This window comes from Oryctolagus cuniculus, chromosome 5 (assembly GCF_051225735.1).
Source record: "Oryctolagus cuniculus isolate XC-2025 breed Fujian yellow rabbit chromosome 5, ASM5122573v1, whole genome shotgun sequence".
In the NCBI taxonomy this organism is placed as follows: Eukaryota; Metazoa; Chordata; class Mammalia; order Lagomorpha; family Leporidae; genus Oryctolagus; species Oryctolagus cuniculus.
The window spans coordinates 92291819-92317507 of NC_142871.1; the positions used below are offsets into that span (position 1 = coordinate 92291819).

The 25689-nt window shown below is 36.7% G+C and overlaps 1 protein-coding gene across 2 annotated transcripts in view; it reads right to left on the minus strand.

Annotated features, from left to right (window-relative positions):
- TTK (TTK protein kinase) overlaps positions 1–25689 on the minus strand; it is a 44052-nt gene that overhangs the window by 11281 nt on the left and 7082 nt on the right. Inside the window, exons 5-16 of one of the 2 annotated variants that reach the window (XM_008263144.5) lie at positions 23566–23709; positions 22982–23096; positions 22767–22839; positions 22589–22683; positions 20704–20791; positions 19454–19574; positions 14690–14838; positions 9737–9873; positions 7670–7793; positions 4803–4895; positions 812–969; positions 539–690 (exon numbers count right to left, since the gene is read on the minus strand). In XM_008263144.5, coding sequence (XP_008261366.2) covers positions 539–690; positions 812–969; positions 4803–4895; positions 7670–7793; positions 9737–9873; positions 14690–14838; positions 19454–19574; positions 20704–20791; positions 22589–22683; positions 22767–22839; positions 22982–23096; positions 23566–23709 — 1449 coding nt within the window. The remainder of the gene's footprint in view (positions 1–538; positions 691–811; positions 970–4802; positions 4896–7669; positions 7794–9736; positions 9874–14689; positions 14839–19453; positions 19575–20703; positions 20792–22588; positions 22684–22766; positions 22840–22981; positions 23097–23565; positions 23710–25689) is intronic. The other variant, XM_089332980.1, reaches the window with a different exon arrangement.

A 25689-nucleotide genomic window follows, 5' to 3' on the forward strand; every position in this document is an offset into this window, starting at 1 on the left:
AGAAGGCATCAGCAATGACATTACCAGATTGTAAGACAATGATGCTCCTAATACTGCCAATTCTATGGCCCTAATCTTGATCACTAGTGAATCATTCTTTCACTAGTAGGAAGGGAGACACAGTAGGAAATAAATAAAATGAAACCACCCTTCACAAAGAGTACATAACACAAAATGGTTAGGAAAAAAAAAGTAAAATAATCATCTCAAAATAAGAAATAAATAAACATTTCATATTTTTAGGGTGCCTGAATATCAAAGTTTCAGATCTTCTACTGTAAGTATTTGGATATAAGGATAATATACTACATTAATAACTGAGAGACACTTTGCCTTATAGACACAGGAACTTGGGTTCATACTTTTGGGTTGATGCTATACTAAGAAATGGTTTTATTAGTCTATCTTTAAACAAATTTCCAATTATTTAATCTAGTTAAAGGTATCAATAACCAACACCTTAAAATTATAGGTGTATATTTCTATCATGACAATATTAATATTTTAACTTTACATATATAAAGGAATTTTAAACTACCATGTTGATGGATTGTGTGTACTGCCTCCAACATATTTTTCCAGTAGCTTTTGCGTTCCCATGGATTAATGGATTTTTTCTTTTTAAGCCAACTATTAAGATCAATATTTCCACATTCCATTACCATGTAGATGTACTGGTCTGTGATTTCACTGCAATTAAAACAAAAGTATAAAACAATAAATGGCTTAGTAACTAAGACTTACTAAGTATTTACCCAAAGAATTATGGGAAAAAAAAGGTTTTCTTTTTAAACTTAAAAAGGCTTCTTACTAATCATAAAGTCGGATGATCTTATCACTGTGTTGCTGTAGCTTATTCAAATAAGCTATTTCGTTCCGGTAACTCTCCACAGTTTGGTTATCTGCTTCTTCTAAGCTTACATATTTTATAGCATGTATCTGTTTCTTTTCATTCAGTACCTGAAATACCTACATGGTACAACAAAGAGAAATCGTTTAGAACATACTATTTATACACTATCACAATGTTTCTAAATTTATTTAAATTTTAGATCGAGGAAAACTCTAAGGAAACACTGACATGAGCACTTAAAAGTTCCCGGAATTATACTGATAAAAAAACTTCACAATATACAAATCAACCTGGTTCCTTCAACTGGTCGTTCCAATTAAGAATTGGAATATAGAATTAAGAATATAGAAGAATAAGAATTAAGAATATAGAAGAAAAAAATAATTATAATATGGGCATTTAATAACTCAAAAGGCATAAACCTAAAATATTTTTCAACATGCAAGAAGCATAATTTAAATTTCACATATGTTCGTAACATTCTATTGAATGCCTTAACCAGGGAAATAATAAAGAGAAAGACATTCAAAAATGCTAAGAATGACTAAGGGTTGTGATAAACAGTGAATTTATTTCTCAGATGGTGTTTTTTCCATCAAATGTCCACTTTATTCAGTCCTAAATGTCTAATGATGATGGCAAACGTTTGCTAAAGCCCAATCACACTGCAGAACATTGTGCAGATATCTCAGTCTTTCCACTGTGTGTGGTGCAACCACCAATAGCATTTAATACCTGAGAGATTAATGAACTTGGATCAGTGTAGAGCTGGAACTCAAATGCAGCTCAAACTCAGATTCCCTTCTCATCTTTAAGTCTAACTCTTTAAATCTTTGTGTCTGGAGTTAACATCATCCACATAACTAAGAATACCAAAATATATCCCAAGTGTAAGGGATGAGTATATTCAGTTGTGAAAGGTAAAGCAGGTCCAGTTTTCAAAGTCAGGCTGGTAGGAAAATGATATTTCTATAAGTATATTGTCAGGATCTCAAAGGTCAAGATCAAATTGTTCTGACTATAATGATGTCAATTTCTTAAGTAATGGTGATAGGACAGATAACATTTTGAAAAATAGAAAATACTATGTGCCTAACTTTCAGCAAACAAGCAGCTAGGATGCTGCTTCTAATAAGAATTCAATACAAAATGCTCAAGTACACAAGAAAAATGATCCTCATTTATCCCCTTTGACAAACGAAAGTAAAAAAGCATTTAATCTTCACTAGTTACCAGATATTGGGAAGGAATAAGAAGAGCCAAGTGTGTATGAGATTCATGTACTAAAACTGCACAAGCAAGAATTACCTATCAAGACCTCAGACATAGTTTGTAGAACACTCAAAGTATTGCTGGATTTATCTGGACAGAGCACATTAGAGGGGAGTGGGAGCATAAAATAGCTATAGGGCATGAGGCAATAGAAAATAACGAAACATATAAAAGAACTTAAAGCCATTTTATAGAAGGTAAACAGCCTCACAAATCTCAGTGAATTGAGAGCACTACTGCTATTGAGTGCAATACTGACTCTTATGACTTTGTGTATAACGGCTATATTATATTTGTATGCTATTTAATAAGGCATGGAGTTGTATACTCATACAATGAAATATCTTTATGTAGGAAATACTTTTAAAAATTGATTGATAATACTGGAGATAAGAAATCAGATTCTAGAAATACTTTGAGGTAGAAACAGTAAGACTTGCTGATTGGCTGTATGAGAGCAAATGAAATAAACTGGTTTTTGGCCAAGCAATTAGAAAAATGGAGCTGCCATTTACTGAAAAGGAAAAGACTAAGGAGCAAGAATTTTGAGTGGACGTATTTCTGGTAGACAGCGAGAGATGCTGTACAGTAAAGTTGAATAGGTAAGTCAGGAATTCAAAGGAAAGGTCTAACCTAAAAATTTAAGTTTGAAAGTTATCAGTGTATACCTGATATTTAAAACCACAAGACTGGAAGAGATCAAGTAAGTGAATTTAGAGAGATGAAAAGAGGTCAAAAAGCTCTGGAGGACTGGCATTGTGGGGTATCAGGTAAAGCCTCTGCCTGCGATGCTGGCTTCCCATATGTGTGCAGGTTCATGTCCCAGCTGTTCCACTTCCGATCCAGCTCCCTGCTAATGCCCTGGGAAAAGCAGAAGATGGTCCAAGTGCTTGGGCCCTCAGCATCCATGTGGGAGACCCAGATAAAGCTGTTGGTTCTTGGCCTTGGCCTGGCCCATCCCTGGCAGTTGCAGCCATCTGGAGAATGAGCCAACGGAAGATCTGTCTTTCCCTCTCTTTCTGTAACTGTGACTTTCAAATAAATAAATAAATAAATCTTTAAAAAAAAAAAGAAAGAAAGAAAGAAAAAAGACTGAGCTCTGGGATACTGCTGCGGCATAGCGGGTAAAGCCACCACCTACAGTGCCTATATCCCATATGGGTGCCGGTTTGGTTCCCGGCTGCTCTTCTTCCGATTCAGCTCTCTGCTAAGGCCTGAGGAAGCAGTGGACAACATCCTGAGCTCTTGGGCCCCTGCACTAGTGTGGGAGACCTGGAAGAAGCTCCTGGTTTCCAGCTTCGGTTCAGATTGGCTCAGCTCTGGCAGTTGTGGCCATTTTGGTGAGTGAACCAGGGGATGGAAGATCTCTTTCTCTCTGTAACTCTACCTTTCAGATAAATAAATAAATTTTTTTTTTTAAAAAGGGTCAGTTTGACAAGAAGAAAATAGAAGGGCCAAGTAGGGAAAAACATTTCCAATGAGAAAAAATTGTCCCAGATGCCAACTAATTCAAAAAGCAAAGCTAAAAATTACATTTGGCAAAAACATATGACCTTGATTACAGCTGTCTTGGTAAGTGATAAAAGCAAAAATCTGAATGAAGTAGATTTAAGAGAATAGAGTAAGAATCAAAGATGCTTAAGTTTAGATAACACTTAATATGTCTTCTATTTATAGAGAATTAGAACCATAGTTAAAACTCATACAAATTTAGGAAATAATCTAATTCTGGAAACACATTTGTTGCTAAGTTGTTTCTGAAATGAAAAAGCAAAAATATCCACTAGTGAAAATCTTCACTGAATGACCCTCTGACCACTTTTAGAAATATTCTCTGAAAAGGTGGGCATTTAGCCAAGTGGTTAAGATACCTGTTAAGATCACTACATTCCGTTTCAGAGGTAATGGCTCAAATGCTTGGGTCTTTGTCACCCATGTGAGAAGCCTAGACAGGCCCAGTTCTAGCCATTGTGAACATATGAGAAATAAATGAGAAGATAGCTCTCTGTCTTTGTCTCTATGTCTGTATCTTTAAAATTTCTTTAAAAATACAGGGTAGGCATTTGATGTAACAGTTTAGTCACCACCTGGGACACCTGTATCCCAAACTAGAATGCCTGAGTTCAAGTTCTAGCTTTGCTCTCCTTTCCAGTCTCTTGCCAGCGTATGCCCTAAGAGGCACCAGCTGATGCCTTAAGTGGTTGGGTCCCTACCACCCATGTAGGAGACCCAGTTTGAATTCCTGGCTTCTGGCTTTGACCTGGCACAGTCTTGCCTGTTGTAGGTATTTGTAGTGTGAATCAGTGGGTGGGAGATCTCTCTGTTTCTCTGCTTTTCATGGAAGTAAAAATTTAAAAATATATTTGTGGAAATATTCTTTTATGATAAGACATATTGGTCATTTGTCACTCTAAGTAAATATCAGTGTAACCGTAGAAGAAATTTGGAACCACAAGACAATGCAAATAAAGGCAAGAAATGAGGACCGCGAGGCAGGTCTAAAGAGGATACGTCATTTTGAGGGAAGGGGAGGAGGAAGGCAGAGGACGAGAAGGCCTTGTTTTTGGCTCAAAGGCAAAATGGGCCCCTAAAAGTAAAAAGAGCACCACAGGTGAAAAGACAAAGAAAAGCAAGTTTAGAATATTTGGATTCATTTTTAAATATTTAAGATACTCACCTTACTTGAACCTCCACTTCCTATCTGCTTTAATATGGAATAAATTCTTCCTTTAACTGAAATACATTCATTTGTTGAAGAGGATGCTGAAACCTAAAAATTAAAACATATAAACAAAGGTTCAAAAACATGCCTATATAACTAGCTTGCATTTGGTGCTATGAAATGGTTCCAATTTTGAAATTATCTTAAATCTTAATTAGATATATTATAGTATTTTTAAATGGAACTTGCTTTGTATGCTTTCTTTAATCAATGAAATAAATGGATTGAATTAATACATGGACAGACTTCCAAGGTCTCCCTCTTTAACTGTTTTTTTTTTTTTTTACTTAACATAAATATACATTTTAAGGAGAAAAAAATCACTTATCCTGCATATAAACTCATAAGCTATTATTTTTAGCTTTTTTCCCTTATACTTCCTTTATGTGTCTATATATATGTATTTGTATATACTCACATACGCACCACTATATCTAAATTCTTTTCATTTTGTATTAGATTATAAAGGAAGCAATGTGTTAAGGTGCTGAGGCACTGATTTATCAAATTCCAGCAATGCCCCTCCTCGTGCCAAGTAATGTTCTTTCAACAAGCTACTTAACTTCTCTGACCATCAACACCTTCCCCAGCAAACTCTCACCTGACACTGCACATGTAATTTTCCTCTTCATCCCTTTCCTTGTGCTGGAAGACCTCTGTGTACCTGCAAATGCTCCGAACAGACTGAGTGCTCAGACGACCTTATTCTGAGCTGATAAACAAGTCTACACAAAAGGAGCTCCTGATGAGCTGATTAATCCAATTCAAAACAAGTTTACCTGAGGTAAACTTTAACTGAGTTTTGTTTTAGATTTAAATGATAGAATGGCTCTCATGTAATATCCTTCTATTTAAATAAAAAGATAAGGCTTCTAATTTCTTTAAAGTCTAAGACTGAAAGACATTGTTGAGCCATGAAATGCTTCCTGTGACAAAGTATTAGGCTTTGAAACAGGCACTTGTAATATCCTCAAGGTTCCCTCCTCCCTTTTGTTCATCCTCTGTGTTCTTTTTATACTTAAGGAAGCAACATTTCTGAGAGAAAAAAGCAGTTTCCCCCTATTTGCTGGCAGTCATCAGAAGAAAGTAATCCTAACTTCTTTCTGAATCAATACCAGCGTGCTGTTCAGTTTCCAACACAGGAGTTTCTCAAATCCCCTTTAGTCTGCACTCCTCACTGGTCAGTTCCCAAAATGCAAATCACCTTCCTGCTCCAACCTCTCCACAGCTTCCTATCCTTAGGGTGAAAGCTAAAAGGCTGAACAGAGCCTTGGGGTACACCCCTGCTCCTTCCTGAGAACTCCAGAGCCAAGCAGACAGATCAATTCCAGCAACACCCCTCCTTGTGCTCTTCTTAGTTCCCTGTTTTCACTGGCCTCTTCTAGAAGGCTCCCCAAGCTCTTCTCTGTGCCTTCTCCCTTTCACCTACACAGGGCCTGACAGTACTAATAGCTCAATAAATATGTGTTGAATCAATGTATGGACAAGCCTGATCACTTCTTTTTCCTTTGTAATTTATATTTTCTCAGTCCTCAAAGCACTATCATCCCTTTCCATAGTTAGCATAATATATTGTCAGCTAATTTTTTGCCTTTTGTTTTATGAAATTGTGACACATAGTGCATAACAGAAAATTTAACATTTTAAACATTTTTAAATACAACTCAGTGGCACTGAGCACATTCACAGTGTTGTATGAACAAATGTTTCATCATCATATAATTAGACTTCACATTAAGCAGTAACTCCCCAATTCTCCCTCCTTCAGCTCCTGATAACTGTTATTCTACTTTGAATCAACTAGTTTTTTAATCACTTAATTTTTACAATTCTAATTCTTTGCTGTTTTAATTAAATAAAAATTGCTATTAACATTTATTATTTACAAAGTACCATACCCTGTTTTAAGAGTAACACATATGAAGGCACTACAAAAAGTCTGTGGAGAACTGGAATTAAAAGATAAGTTTATTTTGGTCCAAATAATTTTTGAAACCCACACATAGTTTTTCATAATATACATTTTCCATAAACTTTCTGAAGACCTGCCAGATACATAGGATTGCAAATTATTTTTCCACCAAAATAATTTTTAATTCCATTTCCACTAACTTTTTGAAGCATTCTTATAATTAACTAATTTAATCTTTACAACTATCCCAGGAGTAATGTGCTTTATTTTCTCCATTTACAGACGATGAAATGGGCAAAAAGATTTACGTAACTTGCAAAAGATCAGTTAGCCCTTAAATAGCAAGGCTGGGCAGTCTGTCTCCACTAATACTGTCTAACAGTATGAAGCTGACTTTCCAATAGTTACTAAAAACTATTTTTAGTTACAGTGTCAAAGTATCTGATTTTTCCTCAGATGGGAATACAATCACCTCACGAGCAAAAACTTTGTCTCTTAGTTTATAATATTTACAAAAAAGATTCTACTGGCACCTCATATTGTAATTCTAATATTGTTACAAATTTACTTTTCTAAATGAACTGTATATTACTTAATAAATGAAATAAAGCTGCCCACTCACAGCTGACAGTTAAACACAACAAAAGGTAACCCTGATTATGAGAAATTTTATTCAATTATTTAAACTAGATCCATTGGCCTAGTTAATGAGAACAGCTTCATCACCTTCAATAACTAACTTCTCAAAGCCATCAAGACACTCCTATTAGGATGTCAAAAGAGTTTTGCCTACCAGGAATAAGAATGGACAAGTTCTTAACACCTTTCCTAAAAACCAGATGCTATAAAAATAAAATCTATGAATCTGACTGTACCTTAACATACACCACATGAATAAAGTTTACCGAACCTGTAAATTCTGAAGCGGAGTAGCGGGTATTTGCTGCTGCTGCTGGAAGTAGGCAACTTGGCTATACGGTGTTGACAACTGACGAGCAGGTGCAAAGTCGTTCTTTACAACTGGAGTTCTAAAACTAGGAAAGATTTTGTTTTTAATTTAAAAACATTAAAACATTAAAACATTAAAAATACCCCAAGATTCGGATTAAACTCTCATGTTTTAAAATGGTGATATAAATTTAAAAGAGGTACCTCCCCAAGTTAATTTCCATAACATATCTGATATTTATTTATTCATAATATTCCATCACCACATATTTAATTTTGGGAAATTCTTTCTGAAAGTAATTTTTTAATCCCCAGACAAGGCCAGCGCCGCGGCTCAATCCTCCGCCTGTGGGGCTGGCACACCGGGTTCTAGTCCCGGTCGGGGCGCCGGATTCTGTCTTGGTTGCTCCTCTTCCAGGCCAGCTCTCTGCTGTGGCCCGGGAGTGCAGTGGAGGATGGCCTAAGTGCTTGGGTCCTGCACCCGCATGGGAGACCAGGATAAGCACCTGGCTCCTGGCTTCGGATCAGTGTGATGCACCGGCCGCAGCACGCTGGCCGTAGTGGCCATTGGAGGGTGAACAAAAGGCAAAAAAGGAAGACCTTTTCCTTTCTCTCTGTCTCTCTCTCTCTCTCACTGTCCACTCTGCCTGTCAAAAAAAAAAAAAAAAAAATCCCCAGACAAGAAGTCTTTGTTAGTAAAATAAACAAAACAACATTTTAAATATGGAATTACATGAATTTAGCCAAGACAAAGATGAGCTTACGGCTTATCACAGACTTTATAAGTGCTTTTAAAAATATGTGTTCTTTTTATTTGAAAGCAGAGAAGCAGAAAGAGATGGAGACAAGCAAATGTCTACAGCAAAGTCAAAGCCAGGAGCCAGGAACTCAGTCAAGGTTCCTTATGTGGGTGGCAGAGACCAACTACTTGAATCACCTGCAGACTTCAAGTCTGCACTAGCAAGAAGCTGGAATCAGGAACTCAAACCCATGCATTCTAATATGAGATGTGTGTATTCCAACCAGTGTTTTGACCACTAGGCCAAATGCCCGCTTCATGAGTGCTTTTTAACAATGTTCTATAATGATTCGCTAGAAATGTAAGGGGTTTGGTCTGAGAACCTGCATGGGTTCAGTACACATTTGCACTCTACCTTGTTTGCTGTTTTGCATTTTCAGCACCCAGAACACTGCTTGGCACTAATATTTGTTAACAATAAATAATACAACAACAATAAATAATACTATCACAAGAAATACCTATATCACTATTTTAGTTAACAAACATTCTTTAAAATATCCTATATAATAAAAAAATTGAGGTCATATATTGCAAAATCATTAAACAAGAGGCTAGGTTAGAAAACCCCGAGAATCAGTTCTAAAGACTACATTTTCCACTAAGATATTAAAAATATATTAATATGGATGATTGTAGATTAAGGGGTATCATACCTCTATTTCCTTTCTTTGAAATGGCATTCATTTGTTTTTGCAAATTTCTTGCTTCTTAATCATTAGCACTCATCATCCATTTTCTTCACTTATCCCTCATTACTATTCACTCAAGTCTTAGACCTTGAAACATCTCTAAAACTATGTGAACTATACAATCAACTTCTTAGAGAAATGATCACATTCCAGTTAATACCTCCTATGCTCTAAGAATGCTAACCTTTAAATTTCTCTCTCAATTAGAGGTTTCAGGGTAGCAATGCATCCTTAGCGTATTTACAGACTGAAATACAAATTACAACATAACAGCCTACATTTATAACAAGCCTTAAAATATATTTATCTTTATATAATTTACACACACACACACACACACACACAATGTACACACCCACTCACTGTTGTAGACACCTTCCCCCTCCCTTTTTACAGATGAAAAAAACGAATGCTGATTAAAACAACAACAATTTGGAAAGTCTGTAACACATCAGGTTTCAATATCAAATTTACTTGGCCCCAAACATGTTATTTTACTGTTGGGATTCTGAGTCCCAAGCTGAATAACAGTAATTACCAGCTCATGTAATCATCCAGGGTATTGTTGCTTGGCGTCTTACAAATAGATTTTGGATCAATCCATTTAGGTGCTGTTAGTGGTGGTGACTGCTTTGAAACTGAAAAGACAGGTTGCTCAACAGTAGTACGCTTCTGCTAAAAGAAAATTTTAAATGCTATGATTTAGAGTTCTTAAATTAGTCACATATTCAACAGTTTTACAACCCCTAACTTTTAAAAGACAACTAATAAAAATATGAAGCACAAAACATTGCAGACTTTCAATAACTCCTTTGTGTAAGTTCCTTTATTACAAACTCTTAAGTCTAATACATTCCATTCAAACCATTTATAAGAAGAGGAAAGGCACAAAAATTTGTTTTTAAAAATAAGGCCAAGAACCCCAATCAGAGCTTATAAATCTAAAAAAGCACTCTTGTGCATCTAAAAATCAGCCTTTTTGGGGCCAGTGCTATGGCGCAGTGGGTTAAAGCCCCAGCCTGCAGTACCAGCATTCCATATGGTCGCCAGTTTGAGTCCCAGCTGCTCTGCTTCTGAACCAGCTTCCTGTTAATGTGCCTGGGCAAGCAGCGGAAGATGGCTCAAGTCCTTGGGCTCCTGCACTTACGTGGGAGACCAGGCAGGGGCACCTGGCTCCTGGCTTCAGATCGGCTGAGTTGTGGTCGTTGCAGCCATTTGGGGTATGAACCAATGGATGTAAAATCTCTATCGCTCTGTCTCTACCTCTCTGTCTCAAATAAATACATAAAATAAATCTTAAAAAAAAAAAGCCTTCTTTTAGTCAATAAAACTATATATCATTTATCTCAAATGTAGCCAAATACTAATTAATTACTTAGCAATATTTTGAATAGCAAATGTGTATTTTACATTCTTGGCCCTCATTTGGAAACATGCAACAAACATCCTTTGCAGCAAGGATTGTGAGATGACAGCCTGCAGGCAGAATCTGGCTTGTTGCTGCTGCTTACATTTCTAAAAAAGACCTTACTGAAATATAATTATGAGATACAGCATTGCAACCAAATGAGAGAAATACCTTTTTTTAAAGATTTATTTTATTGATTATTACCTTTTGCCTGAACATTTTTCTTGTTTTCTCCATGTCCTGTTTTATTGTTTTTCAGTAAATACCCAACATAGAACCTAACTGCAAATATTCAGCTGCACAAAGAAGGAGCTATGGTTTAAGTACAAATGGGAAACAAGATTCCCTTGCTTTAAATAAACATTAAACACAACACAGTAAGACGGGTATTTTGCCTAGCAATTAAGATACCAGTTGGAACACTGGCATTCCCTATTGGAGTGCTTGGGTTCAAATCCCAGCTCTACTCTTGATTTCATCTTCCTGCTAATGCAGGCCCTGGGAGGCAGCAGGTGATGGCTCAGGTAATTGGGTTCCTGTCTCCTGGCTGTTGCAGACAGTTAGGGGGCAAATCAGCAGATGGGAGCTTTCTTCTTGTCTCTCAAATAAATAAAATTAATTAACTAAAACGTGTGCTACAAGCATCTGGCCTCTAGGTAGTAGGTCTGTCTTGCCTGTAGACCTTCAATAATGTCATGATTTCCTTCCTAAGGGTGCCAATGATTGAACATGATCACAATAAGCCCCTCTTCTACAGACTTCTGAGACCTCTATGCAGTGGCATAAACATACCGGAGTGCTGGTTCAAGTCCTGGCTACTGTGTGCTTAGGCTCCAGCTTCCTGCTAATTTACCTGGGAAGGCAGACGATAATGGCCCAAGTACTTGGGCTTCTGCCACCTCTGTGGGAGACTCAGACAGTGTTCCTGGCTCCTAGCTCTGACCTGGGCCACTCTTGGATGCTGCTGTCATTGAGGAATGAACCAGTGCATGGAAGATTCTCTCTCTGCCTTCCAAATAAACAAATAAATCTTACAAACATTTCTAGAGACAGCTGCAGGACAAACAATGCCTGTAAGAAATTGGCTAGTTTCTTCTTTTTTTCCTACGTGTACTAGCCAGTGGTTTTCATTATAGCCACACTAGTGTGATCATCACCATTATCCAATTTTAGAATACTTTCATCCCCTAAAAATAAACCCCACACCCACTAGTAGTCATTTCTTATTCCTCATTGTTCCTCATCCCTTTCAACCGCTAACTTACTTTCCTTTTCAGAACATTGGACATAAATGAATCATACAATATATGGCCTTTTTTGATGGGCTCCTTTCACTTAGTGTGTTTTGAAGGTTCTTCCGTGCCATAGCATAGATCAGTATTGCATTCCTTTCCATTGGGTAATAACATTTCATTGTAAGAATGTACCAATATCCATTCGTCAGTTGATAGTTATTTTGTCACTTATACATTTTGGCAATTAGAAAACTGCTGTTATGAGCATTTGTATACAAATACTTGTGTGGTTATATTTTCAATTTTCTGTAAACCTATAAACTACAGGTTCAAACAGACTATAAACCTAGGAGTAGAACTGCTGAGTCACAACTCTAGGCTTAACCTTATTTTAAGGAACTGACAGAATATTTTCCAAAGCGACTGCACCACTTTACATTTCCATAAGCAGTATAGGCTTCCAAAGCTCTTCACATTCTCACTCAAACTTGTTACTGCCCCTTTAAAATGCTTCCTAGTGGTATGAAGTAATATCTAATTATGGTTTTAATTTGAATTTCTCTAATGATCCATAAATGGTTTTGAGTATCCTTACTATTCAATTGGCTTGATATAAGCAAAAAGAAAAAAAAGAGTAGATACTTAACTTGATCCATGATTCAACCTGTCAGGCTCCTTATCATCTAAAATATGTTATCTATATTTAATACTTAAACCAGTGATCTTGGAGCATAGGGGTCCCCAAGATCTTTTCAGGGGTTCTGAAAAGTTAAAAGTATTTTCATACTAAGAAAGTATTTGCCTTTCTCACTTTTATTTTCCTCATGTATATACACTGGAGTTTCAGAGACTATCTGATCTGTGACAATTAAACAGACTAAATGTAAAAGCAAATAAAAGAATCCAGTCTTTATTGAGTTAACCATTAAAAAGATTTGCTAAGATTGTAAAACATTGCCATTCTTTTCACTACAATTGCTTTATCTCAGAAAATGCTTGTTTTTCATAGAAGTATGTTTATATTCACATGTAACAAATTTCCGTTATTTTCAGTAAGTATTTTAAAAGTTTGGTTTTACTTTCTTTTTAAAAGTTTTTTGTTTTTTGTTTGTTTGTTTTTGAGAAGAAGAAGAATGAGAGCGAAAGACAGACAGAGACAAGAAGGGGGGGGGGAGGGGAATTACCCATGAGCAGACTGACTTCTCAAATGCTCACAACAGCCAGGGCTGGGCAAGGCTGAAACCAGGAGCTGGGAACTCCATCTGAGTTTCCCACATGGATTGCAGCACTTGAGCCACTACGTGTTGCCTCCCAGGATAAAGGAAGCTGAAACAGAAAGTGGTGTTGGGACACTAACCCAGAGACTCCAACATGGGATGCGAGTGTCCAAAGCAGCAACGTTATTAATCGTTGTGTCAAATGCTGGTTACCAGTTTTACCTCTAAATAGAAATAAATATACTACACACAAACAAAAGGTGTTTACAGCCCTCAATAATTAAGAGTGTAGAGGGATCTCAAGACCAAAATATGTGAGAATCACTGAGAATGTAAGTTTTTACTGTTTTCACTAAAAGTCACTGAAAAGAATTGGTGAGTAAAGTATGACCACAGAGTATATCTCTGGCCCTCCAGGAGCCTACCAGTTCATTCCCTCTGAAATGGCTTCTTGGCATGACCATTCAACACACTACACATTCACATATATTGTCTAACTTATATTTTTCTATTTTTATCTATGAGTATGATAACAGGAAAATGTTAAATGCTTGAGATAGCACTGCACTTAGGGATGGATCAGTTTTCTGCCAAGGACCAGATATTCAACTTTTTAGGCTTTGGAAGGCAAATGATCTCCACTGCAACTACCTATAAACCTAGGAGTAGAACTGCTAAGTCACAACTCTAGGCTTAACCTTATTTTTTTTTTTTTTTTTTTTTTTTTTTGACAGGCAGAGTGGACAGTGAGAGAGAGAGACAGAGAGAAAGGTCTTCCTTTTGCCGTTGGTTCACCCTCCAATGGCCGCCGCTGCAGCCGGCGCACCGCGCTGATCCGATGGCAGGAGCCAGGATCCAGGTGCTTTTCCTGGTCTCCCATGGGGTGCAGGGCCCAAGCACCTGGGCCATCCTCCACTGCACTCCCTGGCCATAGCAGAGAGCTGGCCTGGAAGAGGGGCAACCGGGACAGAATCCGGCGCCCCGACCGGGACTAGAACCCGGTGTGCCGGCGCCGCAAGGTGGAGGATTAGCCTATTGAGCCACGGCGCCGGCTCGCTTAACCTTATTTTAAGGAACTGACAGAATATTTTCCAAAGTGACTGCACCACTTTACATTTCCATAAGCAGTATAGGCTTCCAAAGCTCTTCACATTCTCACTAAAACTTGTCACTGCCTCTTTAAAATTACAGCCTTCCTAGTGGTATGAATCATAACACAATAAAATCATAACACAATAAATAATAACATAAGTCATAACAATAAAAAGCATAACATTCTGAAAAAGCAGCCATAGATAAGTTGATGAATGGGTGTAGCTGTGTTCCAATCAAAATTTACACAAACAGTCTGGTAACTGGATGTGACTCAAAGACTATGGTTTGCCAACCCCTTCATCAGTCTATCAGTACTCTAGAAACAATGAAAATAGAATTTAATCTGATATATACACTTATTGAATTTATAATTGCTAATCCTTATTTTCTAACTGATTAAAAAACAACCCTTAAATGATTCCACTAAATATGGTACAAAAGAATTTAAAGAAAGAAAACATTTAGCAAGATCATCAAACTTCAGGAATACATTATAAACAATAGTGATGAGGCAGTTTAGAAAAAAAGAAAGTCACCTCTGCATCTACTTTTGGGGTTCGCTCTGGAATGTGCCACTGACTTGAAAATGTAGCAGGATTTTGACTCACACATTCTGACTTTCTCTTAGGTTGCCAAGGCTTCTGGTTACTTTCTGGAATTTTTGGTTCTTGATGTTCTTTAGTTTCTGCAATTGTATTTGTTGATGTTGTCATTACAAAGCAAAGATACTTGATAATAACAAAGCAAAGGCTAAAATACAACAAATTATAAGGTGTACTGGTTTTTTGCTTTTAAAAACAAAGAATCAAAGAAAAGAAAAAAACTAAAAGCTAAGCCAGTAGGTGACAATTTTTCTGTAAGTCAGTTTTACAAAGTTACAACAGTTACCTTCCTAAATTGTTACTATGAATAACACAACTATTCCTTTCATAACACAATAAAAAATATAAAAACAAAATATTAGCACTGAGGAGAGTCAAGATGATGTAATAGGGAGGGAACTTACTGCTCCAGTCTAGGGGAAGATAGTTAAAAAAAAAAAAGTGGAGAGCGCTCAATCTCAGGGAAGAGTTGGAGAGAAAACTGCAGGAGACTTCAAGCAAATTAGAGGGACACTGTGGACCTAAGTGGAGGGTGTGGGCATGCACAACTCAGGACCCCAGCAGCTGAGAGCCTCAGCACCAGCTCTGAAGTGAGGTGAATCCAGACTGCAGCAGCTGAAGCCACTGGTGATAAAGGATCCTGACTATGAAAAAGGATCCTGACTGTAAAGACACTATGGCTGCATGGGAGGGCAAAGGGTATGGTTAGGACTTTGGGCAGTCACTGTGGGGGCCTTCACATGCTGAGGGCTCCCTGATTCCCTGGTGAGGTTCATTGCTGCAGGATCCCTATTACACTGAAGACTCCGTGGATCCTTTGTGTGGTTCTTGTAGCAGTGCATGTGAAAACTGTACCCACTGGGACTAGCGCCTAGGAGTTTTCTCCTTTGAGGTGAGGAGGTGAGCATGAAACTACACCAAGAGTTGAACAAACCTTCCCTCTGATAAAAAAAAAAAAAAAAAAGATTTACCACACCCAACTTGGGTGTCACTTTAGACACTCCCCTCAACCTAGAGCACGAACAGAGCTCCCTGACCACACCCAGTACCCGTTTCTGGGTATTCACAGAAAGAGCAGACACTCCACTAAGCCACAGAGGCACAGTCCACAGATAAAAGCCATGGGGGTGGGGGGTGGGGGGAGCCACCAAGTATCACCACAAATTCCTAACAATAAACAGCAATTCAAGAAACAAGAAAAAGGAAGACAACACAACGTGATGCTCCCAAAAGAACACATTTCAATACTAGAATATGAAGATAAAGAGATTGACGAAATGCCAGAAATGGAATTCAAAAAACTGATCGTATGATTACTAAGAAGTAATCAAATTATTAGAGAACATTGGGGAAACCCTGCAAGACATGGCACAGGCAAAAGTTCTTGGAAAAGATCCAGAGACACAGGCATCAAAGCCAAAATTGACAAATGGGATTATATCAAATTGATAAGCTTCTACACTTCAAAAGGAACATTCAGTAAAGTGAAGAGGCAACTGACAGAATGGAGAAATTATTTGCAAACTATGCAACTGATAGAGGATTAACAACCAGAATATATAAAATGATCAAGAAACTCAACAACAAAACAAACAACCCAATTAGGAAAAGGGAAAAGGACTTAAAAAGGCATTTTTCAAAAGAGGAAATCCAAATGGCCAATAGACACATGAAATAATGCTCAGGATCACTAGCTGTCAGGGAAATGCAAATCAAAACCACAGTGAGGTATCATCTTACCCCAGTTAGAATGGCTTTCATATAGAAATCAATAAACAACAAATGCTGGGAAGGATGTGGGGAAAAAGGTACCTAATCCACTGTTGGTGGGAATGTAAAGTGGTATAGCCACTGTGGAAGACAGTATGGAGATACTTCAGAAATCTGAATATAGACCTACCATATAACCCAGATATCCCACTCCTGAAAATCTACCCAAGGGAAATGAAATCAGCATAATGAAAGTTATCTGTACCCCCATGTTTATTGCAGCTCAATTCACAATAGCTAAGACATGGAATCAATCCAGATGTGCTTCAACTGAAGACTGGATAAAGAAATTACGGGGTATGTACACCACGGAACACTACATAGTGGTAAAAAAAAAATGAAAAAATGAAATCCTGTCATTTACAACAAAATGGATGAAACTAGAAAACATCATACTTAGTGAAATGAGCCAGTCCCCAAAGGACAAATATATGTTCTCCTTGATCTGTGATAACTAATAGAGCACATAAAAGGTAATCTATAGAAGTAAAATTAACTTCAAGATGCAGCAACTTTGAACAGCCCTTGTCTCGATGGTTGTGGAACAGTATTTTTTTTCATAGAATTTGTTCAACTCTTTACTTAGTACAGAGCTCATCATATATGTATAAAGTTAACTGAAAATAGATCTTAGTTAAAAACAAGAATGGGAATAGAGAGGGATGAGGAAGAAGGATGAGAGTAAGGGTGGAGGGTGGGTATGGTGGGAAGAACCACTATATTCCTAAAGTTGTCTTTACGAAAAGCATGAAGTTTGTATTCTTTGAATAAAGGTTTCTGTAAAAAAAATTATCATTTAATATATGAGGATATAGTGAATTTATTCAAATTGCTTATTCTTAAGTGCAAAACTTACTGAACATTTGAAAATCAATGTAATTTTGCCATCATAAAGAAAAAGAAAGTGTATGGTTAACTCAATAGATGCAGAAGAAGGTTTTGATAAAATTCAACACTTATATTAGTAATATAAGAAACAGTTTTCAATTTATAAAGAATAGCTATAGAAATCTACATCAATCACCATACTAAAGGTAAAATACTGAAAGCTTTCTTTTAAAGTGAGGAATCAGAGAAGAATACCACATATTCTTTCTATTCATTACACTGAAGGTCATAGCAACTGTACCAAGGTAAAGAAAAGAAAGTTTATTATGAGAGTTAGAAAGAAAAAAATTACACTGTTTTCAAACAAGATGATTATGTGCTCAGAAAATTTCAAATATACAGGAAAACTATTCTACAGTGAATTTAGCAATGTCACTATCTCTAACACCAATAAGTAAAACTCAAGCCTATGTTTAAATACTAATGAAGATTAGAAGATAAAATGCTCTTTTAAAAAGATAACAGTATCGCGGCCAGCACTGTGGCACAGCGGGTTAAAGTCCTGGCCTGAAGCGCCGGCATCCCATATGGGCGCTGGTTCCAGTCCCGGCCACATGGGAGACCAGGGTGGAGTTCCTGGCTACTGGCTGCAGACTGGCCCAGCCCTGTGTGTTGTGGCTATCTGGGGAGTGAACCAGTGGATGGGAGATCCCTCACTGTATGCCTCTTCCTCTCTGTCACTCCACCCTTCAACAAATAAAGTGACTCGGAAGAATATGGAAAGAGAATAACATTGATGTTCAACAGTCAATACAACCATTTTAGTAATTAACAGCATCTACCAAAGCTGAACATATGCATGTCATGTGACCTAACAATCCCTCTTGGAATATACTCAGTAGTAATGTGTACCTATGTAAACCAAAAGACAAACCATAGCAGCATTATTCACTGTACAAAAACTGTTATCCATGTACATTTAGATAAACAAATTCATTCATACAGAAAACATGTTACAAGAAAACATTCATACAACGTAATACTATATAGCAATAAAAATCAACAAAATAGACACCATAAGTACAAGAATGAGTACATATGGAAGGAGAAAGGTATTGGGTAGGAGGAGATCAAAAAAGTTACTGAGTTGCCAACAGTGTTCCATTTTTAATTGAGTATTAGATACAAGTATGCACTGAGTTCTGATACTAAGTTGGGCTATATACTCCTGTGGACAGTTTTCTGACTGTTTTACTTCAAAATAAAGCATTAATGGTACAGAGTAGACACTCAACAAGCATTCATCTAAAAACACTAAATTAGACATCAAATGAGTATTAATAACATCCATATTTGATATGGATAATTTTCTCAATTATATCAGCTTATATTGATGTTCCTTATAATCATTATAATGATGCAACCTCACTGGGACCTTGTCTCACTCATTTATAAACCCCTGGAACATTTATCACTGTACCCACATACTAGAAAATCAAACGTTTGCTCATAAGCCGGTATACCCACATCCCATATCAGAGTTCCTAGATTTAAGTACTGGCATGGCTTCCAATTCCAGTTTCCTGCTAACGTGGACCCTGGGAGGCAGTAGGTGATGGCTCAAGAGTTTAGATCCCTGGATTGAATTCCAGTCCCCTGGCTTTGAACTGTCCCCATCTAGCTCTTGCAGGCATTTGTGAAGTGAACCAGTGGAAGAAGATCTCTCTCTCTCTCTTTCTCTCTCTCTCTGTGTGTCCATGTCTCTCTTTCACATAAAATAAAAGTAAATAAAACTAAATGTATAATAAAAAGATGAAAAGGAGAAGTATCATATGAAACAGCTCCGTGTCCTTCCTAGAAAATACTTGTTAAATCAACTGAAAAGAAAACTCATTTCCATTGTATTTTCCCTTCACTCTTCTTTTAGGCAAACAAACTGGTCTTTGCTTTTCATACACACTACTGAATTGAACTAAAGTACAAAATGAAGGAACACAGACAGTCTCATGTCACAGTTCACGGTGAGGTAGTTTGCTTTCTCAAGGTATAAAGTGATTTTCTTAAATAAATAAATAAGTTAGTGATTTCTATCATTCCTACCTTCTAATTGAGTTAGAAGACTTGAGTCAGTTTTATTCTTCAGGGTTACTGATTCAGCAGTAAGTTCACAACTCTTTTCATCTGATACCAAAGGTTCCTTGGAATGGCTGTTTTGAACACTCTACATGAAAAAAAAAATCAAATAAAGTTCCAAAAGAAGTAGTAGCACTAATTTGTCTTACTGTTCAACATACTACAGTTTATCCATATAAAGACTATTAACAAAATTATCTCTATAATCATATATAGACTCACAAACTTCCTGCAAAGATTAACTGCCTGAATTATTGATTAGAGCAATAGGAAAGGTCATAATCTGGCCCATTTCAATTATAATAATATAACATATTATTATATTATTATGTATTATATTATTTCAATTATAATAATTATATTACTAAAAGGTATTTCATTTCAAAAGAGGTTAGAACGTTGAATCCAAGATAAAATAAGCATCATGATAAAAGAAAGGAGTTGAGGATTTTGTTCCTATTATTAAAAAATAAAGTACTTAATCACAAAAAATGAAAGCTTTAGTTAAAATTAATATTTGTATTAACACAAATACGAGACAGTAATTATTATAAACTCAGTAAACATTTCAGCACAATTATGCATTATTCCCTACGATAGTCTTGATTAGGAAAAATTATTCCAAAACAGAATCACAAAAGAGGCATTACAAAGAATATAAAATTGAGAAGACCTATATCTCAATGCCAGGGTTTAAGTAAAGCGCAGTAAGAATAGTATAACACCAAAAAAAAAAATCACAGGGCACCAGGGAATATAATTATTTCCTTCTGTCTTTGAAGTTCACACAAAATTATTTTGCCACAAAGGAGGTCAGGATTGAATACTTACTCCTTTGTCTCTGCACAGCACAATTTACTCTCATTTTTAGCTAAGACATCTGGTCAGAATCATAGGATTAAATACACCAGGAAACAAAACTGTGGGGCAATAGTGTCCCCAGCCATCACCAAACCCAGGCCAACTAATCTGCTTAAACATACACCTAATCAATCGTGCTTCATGATTGCTCTAAGAAATCCCTGAATTGTGTTCTACCATTTTAATCTTGGAGAAACAGTCTCTGTGTTTCAGACCTCTCTACGACTTCCCATTGGTGGTCCCAGACCTACTGGAACTACAGGAACACTGCTAGAGAAATAAACTAAGAAAAAACTTCACCACAAAACCTAGATCTGGAAGTTTTGCTTCATATAAAGACTTAAAACTTGAAATACCTTTAAATTTCTCAATTCACAGGAATCATTTCCACTTGATCTAAATCCAGGCACAATTAAATCTCTGCATTCTGATCCAGAGATCTGTCTAAAAGCCATAAAACAAAGCAATTTTAACACATAATTTAAAATTAATATTTTCATTTTAAAGTTGACATTCTAACAAATTATATATATGTATTGGAAAAAAATCTGTTAAAATGACTTTTTTTAAAGTGACATGATTCTAACACTTGTACAAAGGTGACTAAGTTAAAAAATTAAGTGCTGGGAAATGACATAACCAATAAAGAGATAGGTGACTGCTTATCTCTTCATTATCTAATGAGTAACAATCATAGTTAAGGTAAGAATGTGGGAAAGGAAAAGTGTGTAGGCAACACTACATTTCAGATTGCAAATAGCTTAAGGATAAGATCCAGAGAACAAACTCTTTTGTGGGCCTGCACAGTACTAGCATAATCTATCATTACAGGAACCAAGAAAATTGTGGGCTTTTTTTTTTGGGGGGGGGGTATTGTTTTTATTGTTTTGGAGTAGGAGAAAATCTTCATTCTTCATCTAGGTAATGGGAATGAAATGAGCAATATGAGATGAAAGTAGTTAAGATTCTGAAGCTTAACCTTGATAACCAAAATGCTCATCTAATGTTATCTGCCAAGATGTAATATAGGGGCAGAAGTCATGGCACAGCAGGTTAAGCCACCATCTGCAGTGCCAGCATCCCACATTGGCACTGGTTTGAGTTCCAGCTGCTCCACTTCCAATCCAGCTCCCTGCTCATGTGCCTAGGAAAGCAGTGGAAGATGGTCCAAATCCCTAGGCCCCTACCACCCACATGGGACACCTGGAAGAAGCTCCTGGCTCCTAGCTTCTGCCTGGCCCAGCCCCAGTTGTTGCAGCCATTTGGGGAGTGAACCTGCAGATAGAAGATTCCTCTCTCTGTGTCTCTCCTCTCTCTCTGACTTTCAAACAAATGAGTAAATCTTTAAAAAAGGAGAGGAGAGGAGAGGAGAGGAGGGGAGGGGAGAGAGGAGAGGGGAGGGGAGGGGAGGGGAGGGGAGGGGAGGGGAGAGGAGAGGAGAGGAGAGAAGAGGAGAGGAGAGGAGAGGAGAGGAGGGAAAGGAGAGGAGAGGAGGGAGGAGAGAGGAGAGGAGAGGGGGAGATGTAAACAGGACTTTAATTACATAAGACATCAACTAAAAACTGTTTATAAAGTTTACTAACAAAATGATCCTCTAGAATCCAAGGAACCTTTTCCAACATAATATTATATATGGTGGTTATAGAGTTAAGAATAGACCAGAAAACTCTTTAGCTTAATTAAAATACTACTTAATAGACACCCAAACTGAGGGAAGTGAAACACACTGGAAGTGATGAACTATATCTCATGCCTATCTAATCTGTTCCAGTTCTAGACTCTGAGGCAAATGAACAAGTTAATCTTTCCCACTGACACCTAGTCTTCCATCGGAAGTAGCTGGAAAAGATAACGTATTTCCAGACCTCCTTCCACACCTGCTATGGAGATTCAACCACACTAGGAAGAGACTCTTACAGAGAGGATACCGTAAGTCAGAAATGTTCACACACCAGTTGGTACCATATATGTCTGTGTGCAGTCTGTGAAGCTTCATGTTGACCTAACAATTTTTCCAACATGTTTCCTAATTTTTTAATAGCTCTATTAATGAATAGTTTTAATAGTGAAAAAGCAAAATAGTCATTTTCTCTACTAATTCCTTTGTTCTGATAGCATTTACAGATACTATAATACTGAATGGCAATTTAATCATAATTACTGCTACTCAGTAAAAGACTTTAAGATGATTCTGCCATCAAATACAGGCAACACATTTAAAAAATTAAAACTCAAACATACCTTTTTGTAAAACTTGGCACAACTGAACCATCTATTTTCTCATTACAATCTGGGCTATTCAGAAGGTTAACTGGGACTCTTCCAAATGGGCATGACTGAAAATGTTTTGAAAGATTAAGTATATAGACAAAAATTTCACTTTCACTGCTTTAATTAAAGCAAATTAACAATAACTCACCCGTTTAGTTTTGGTAGCTTGTTTCAAGGGATTTCGATGGCTTATTTCTGCATCTTGTGGGGGCAAATTCTCTCTAAACAGAAAGAAAATAGTTTCAAGAGTATGAATGTATATTTCCACTTTAATGCTAAGCATTCCTATTATACTTACATGAAAAAGAAATGTGGACATATTGGTACAGATGAACATATAAAAAACTAATTCTGCTTCCTTACCCATACAAAACCCTGGCTTTAGTAGCCTGTCCTCTGGTGTCACAATTGGTGTTCCTATTCTGTAAATGTCCCTGTGAGCTGGGCAATGATTCTTGGGCAGATAATACTGTAGGTGCTGCAAAAATTTTGAAACTACAATTAAATTTTAAGGACAGAAAATACACAAAAAAGTAATCTTTTAAATAAAAACATTCAAAAATCAATTTATAATAAATATTTGCCCCTAAGTAATATACCAACATGAAGATGTTATTGGGATAATTTTCTACTTCAAATTCCTTCTATTTATATAACTGCTTTCTCCAGGTAAAAGTACAGTCTCTACTTCTAAAAGCAAAACACCATTCTCTTCCTTAGATCAAAGTTTTTTACTGTTAGCAATGAGTTTGGTTAATGAAAAAAGACTTTAAGAGAGTAGTAAAACCTTCTCACTTCTAAATATCTCCCATCTTTACAACTATTAATTTATTCTTGAGATTTTAACCAAGCTACATAAATGATATTTTTCTACAAAATACTATTCTTAATTTTTATTTGTAATACACCTACTACAGGAAAGTATATCAGCACACATTAATAGTTACCTGATAAACTTTTCTTTTCTTCCTCTGAAAGCAGCTGCTTTTTCTGAAGGTTTAAATTTTGGATGGCAATTTCCAGCATTTCTAATGGCACTGCTCCACTTTCTACAGCTTTATGAAGAAGCTGTCTACTTTTTTTGAAATTACCTAACAATGTAAAAAATAACTGTTATTTTATGGAGTAACCTTCATCCCCCCTAGATACTTAGTCATCAAGACCTAGACAAATTTTTAAAGACATAAGTAAAAATATTTCTTCTAACTCTCATGCATTTTATTTCACAGCAATTCTCTCTTACATATATAATCAACTCTTCTGATATCCATTAATGTCAAAATAGTTTGGTTGTATAATATGCAACCATTGTAGCTGTGTATTAGTTTACCACCATAATCCATTTTCAGAAGTAACAGAAGCATAATAAAGTGGTTACCAGGAGGAGAAGCCAAAGCTAACTGCAACAGTCAGAAACACAAAGGAATTCTAGAAGTTAATACAGTCCCAAGAACAGCAATCATATGACATTTTAATCTAAGCATCATTCATAAATGACATTCAGTCATCAAGTAAAGGCTGACACATTTTGCTAAAGGGAATCTTGTATCAAAAGGATTCCTGTAAGTAAAAGTAATGGTAAAGATTAATCCATACTGTCCGACTTAGCTACACTACACTCAAAATGCAAAATAACTGAGAGACTATCAAAATCACTTTTCTGACTGCAAACAGGCTGCTAAACAAATTTTCTTTCAACTGTAAACTTACACAAATTATTTATAAAAATTAAATGTATACATCATGAACCTATAGATTATGTTATCAACATTTATTAGAGCCATTGAACCATGCTCTTCGAATGGCATTCAGATGCTTAAAGATGATCAAGACAACTTATGCTTTCTGTTAGCAACTCTTCTAAAATTCTGAATATATTTGATAGTGATTAAGCCCACATTTATGGAAGTAGTAAAATTTCACATATTGAATATTTTAGGACAACAAAAGAAAGAAAGGCTTATTAGATAAGAACTAGTAATTAGATAGCATATGAATTAAGATCATAGATCCCTTTTAAAATTTGATTAAAAATTATGGAGTGTCCTCCACACCCACAGAAATACGTACACCATGCTGTGCATAAGATTTCAAGGATATTATTATTTCCAAAAAGCCTTTCCATCAACCCTGCTCTAAACAGTCACAATTTTGTCCTAGAGACTGCAACACTGCTGTAGTACAAAGTTTACTTTTCACAGACAACTCAATATATTTATGTGTCTACAGACTTAAAAATGCATAGCTGGTATTGAGGGGCCATGATAGAGGACCTGAATACAAGGAGGCTGAGTGTTTGACAAGGTAGCTAAAACGCCACTTGGATTGCCCACATCTCACTTCAGAGCGCCTAGGTTTGATCCCAGCTATATTCCTGATTCCAGCTTCCTGCTCATATGCACCCTGGGAGGCAGCAGACGATTCAGGTAATTGGGTCCCTGTCATGTCACCCACGTGAAAGTCCCAGATCAAGTTCTTGATTCCTGGCTTCAGCTTCTACTACCCTTGGCTGCAGCAGGCATCTAAGGAGTGAACCAGCAGATGGGAGATCTTTCTGTGTCTACTTGTCTCTCACTTTCTCACTCACTCTCTGCCATTAAAAAACATTTTTTAATGAAAATATAATCTTAAAGGCCTGGCCACATTTACTCTTACAAGCAAAAAGGAAAAGTCAATTTTTGTAGGTAGCAAAGGAAAGCTTTGTTTCAAAATAACCTGATAAAGTATAAGACAGCCTGGAAAAGATTATTCCAATTACTAAGATTCAGAAATCTTCTGAAAAGGTAATAGTTCAGGGTTCTCAAACCTCTGAGTTGTTAAAATCCTTTTCTCCAACCACAGTCCTGGGAAATACTCTCCAGTGACTAAGCCCTGCTTTGGGCACCATCATAGGGATAGTAGTAATATTTATCACTGGTAGTAAATGGGATCAGAGAACAGCAGAAAGAAGGCAGAAGGAAAATAGCAACACTAGGCCAGAAGTGAACTGAGGATACATACTAGGGCCACAGAAAATGAGGAAAAGAGAAGACTAATAGCCTGGCTAGAAAGGTCTGAAGATGTGACTGTTC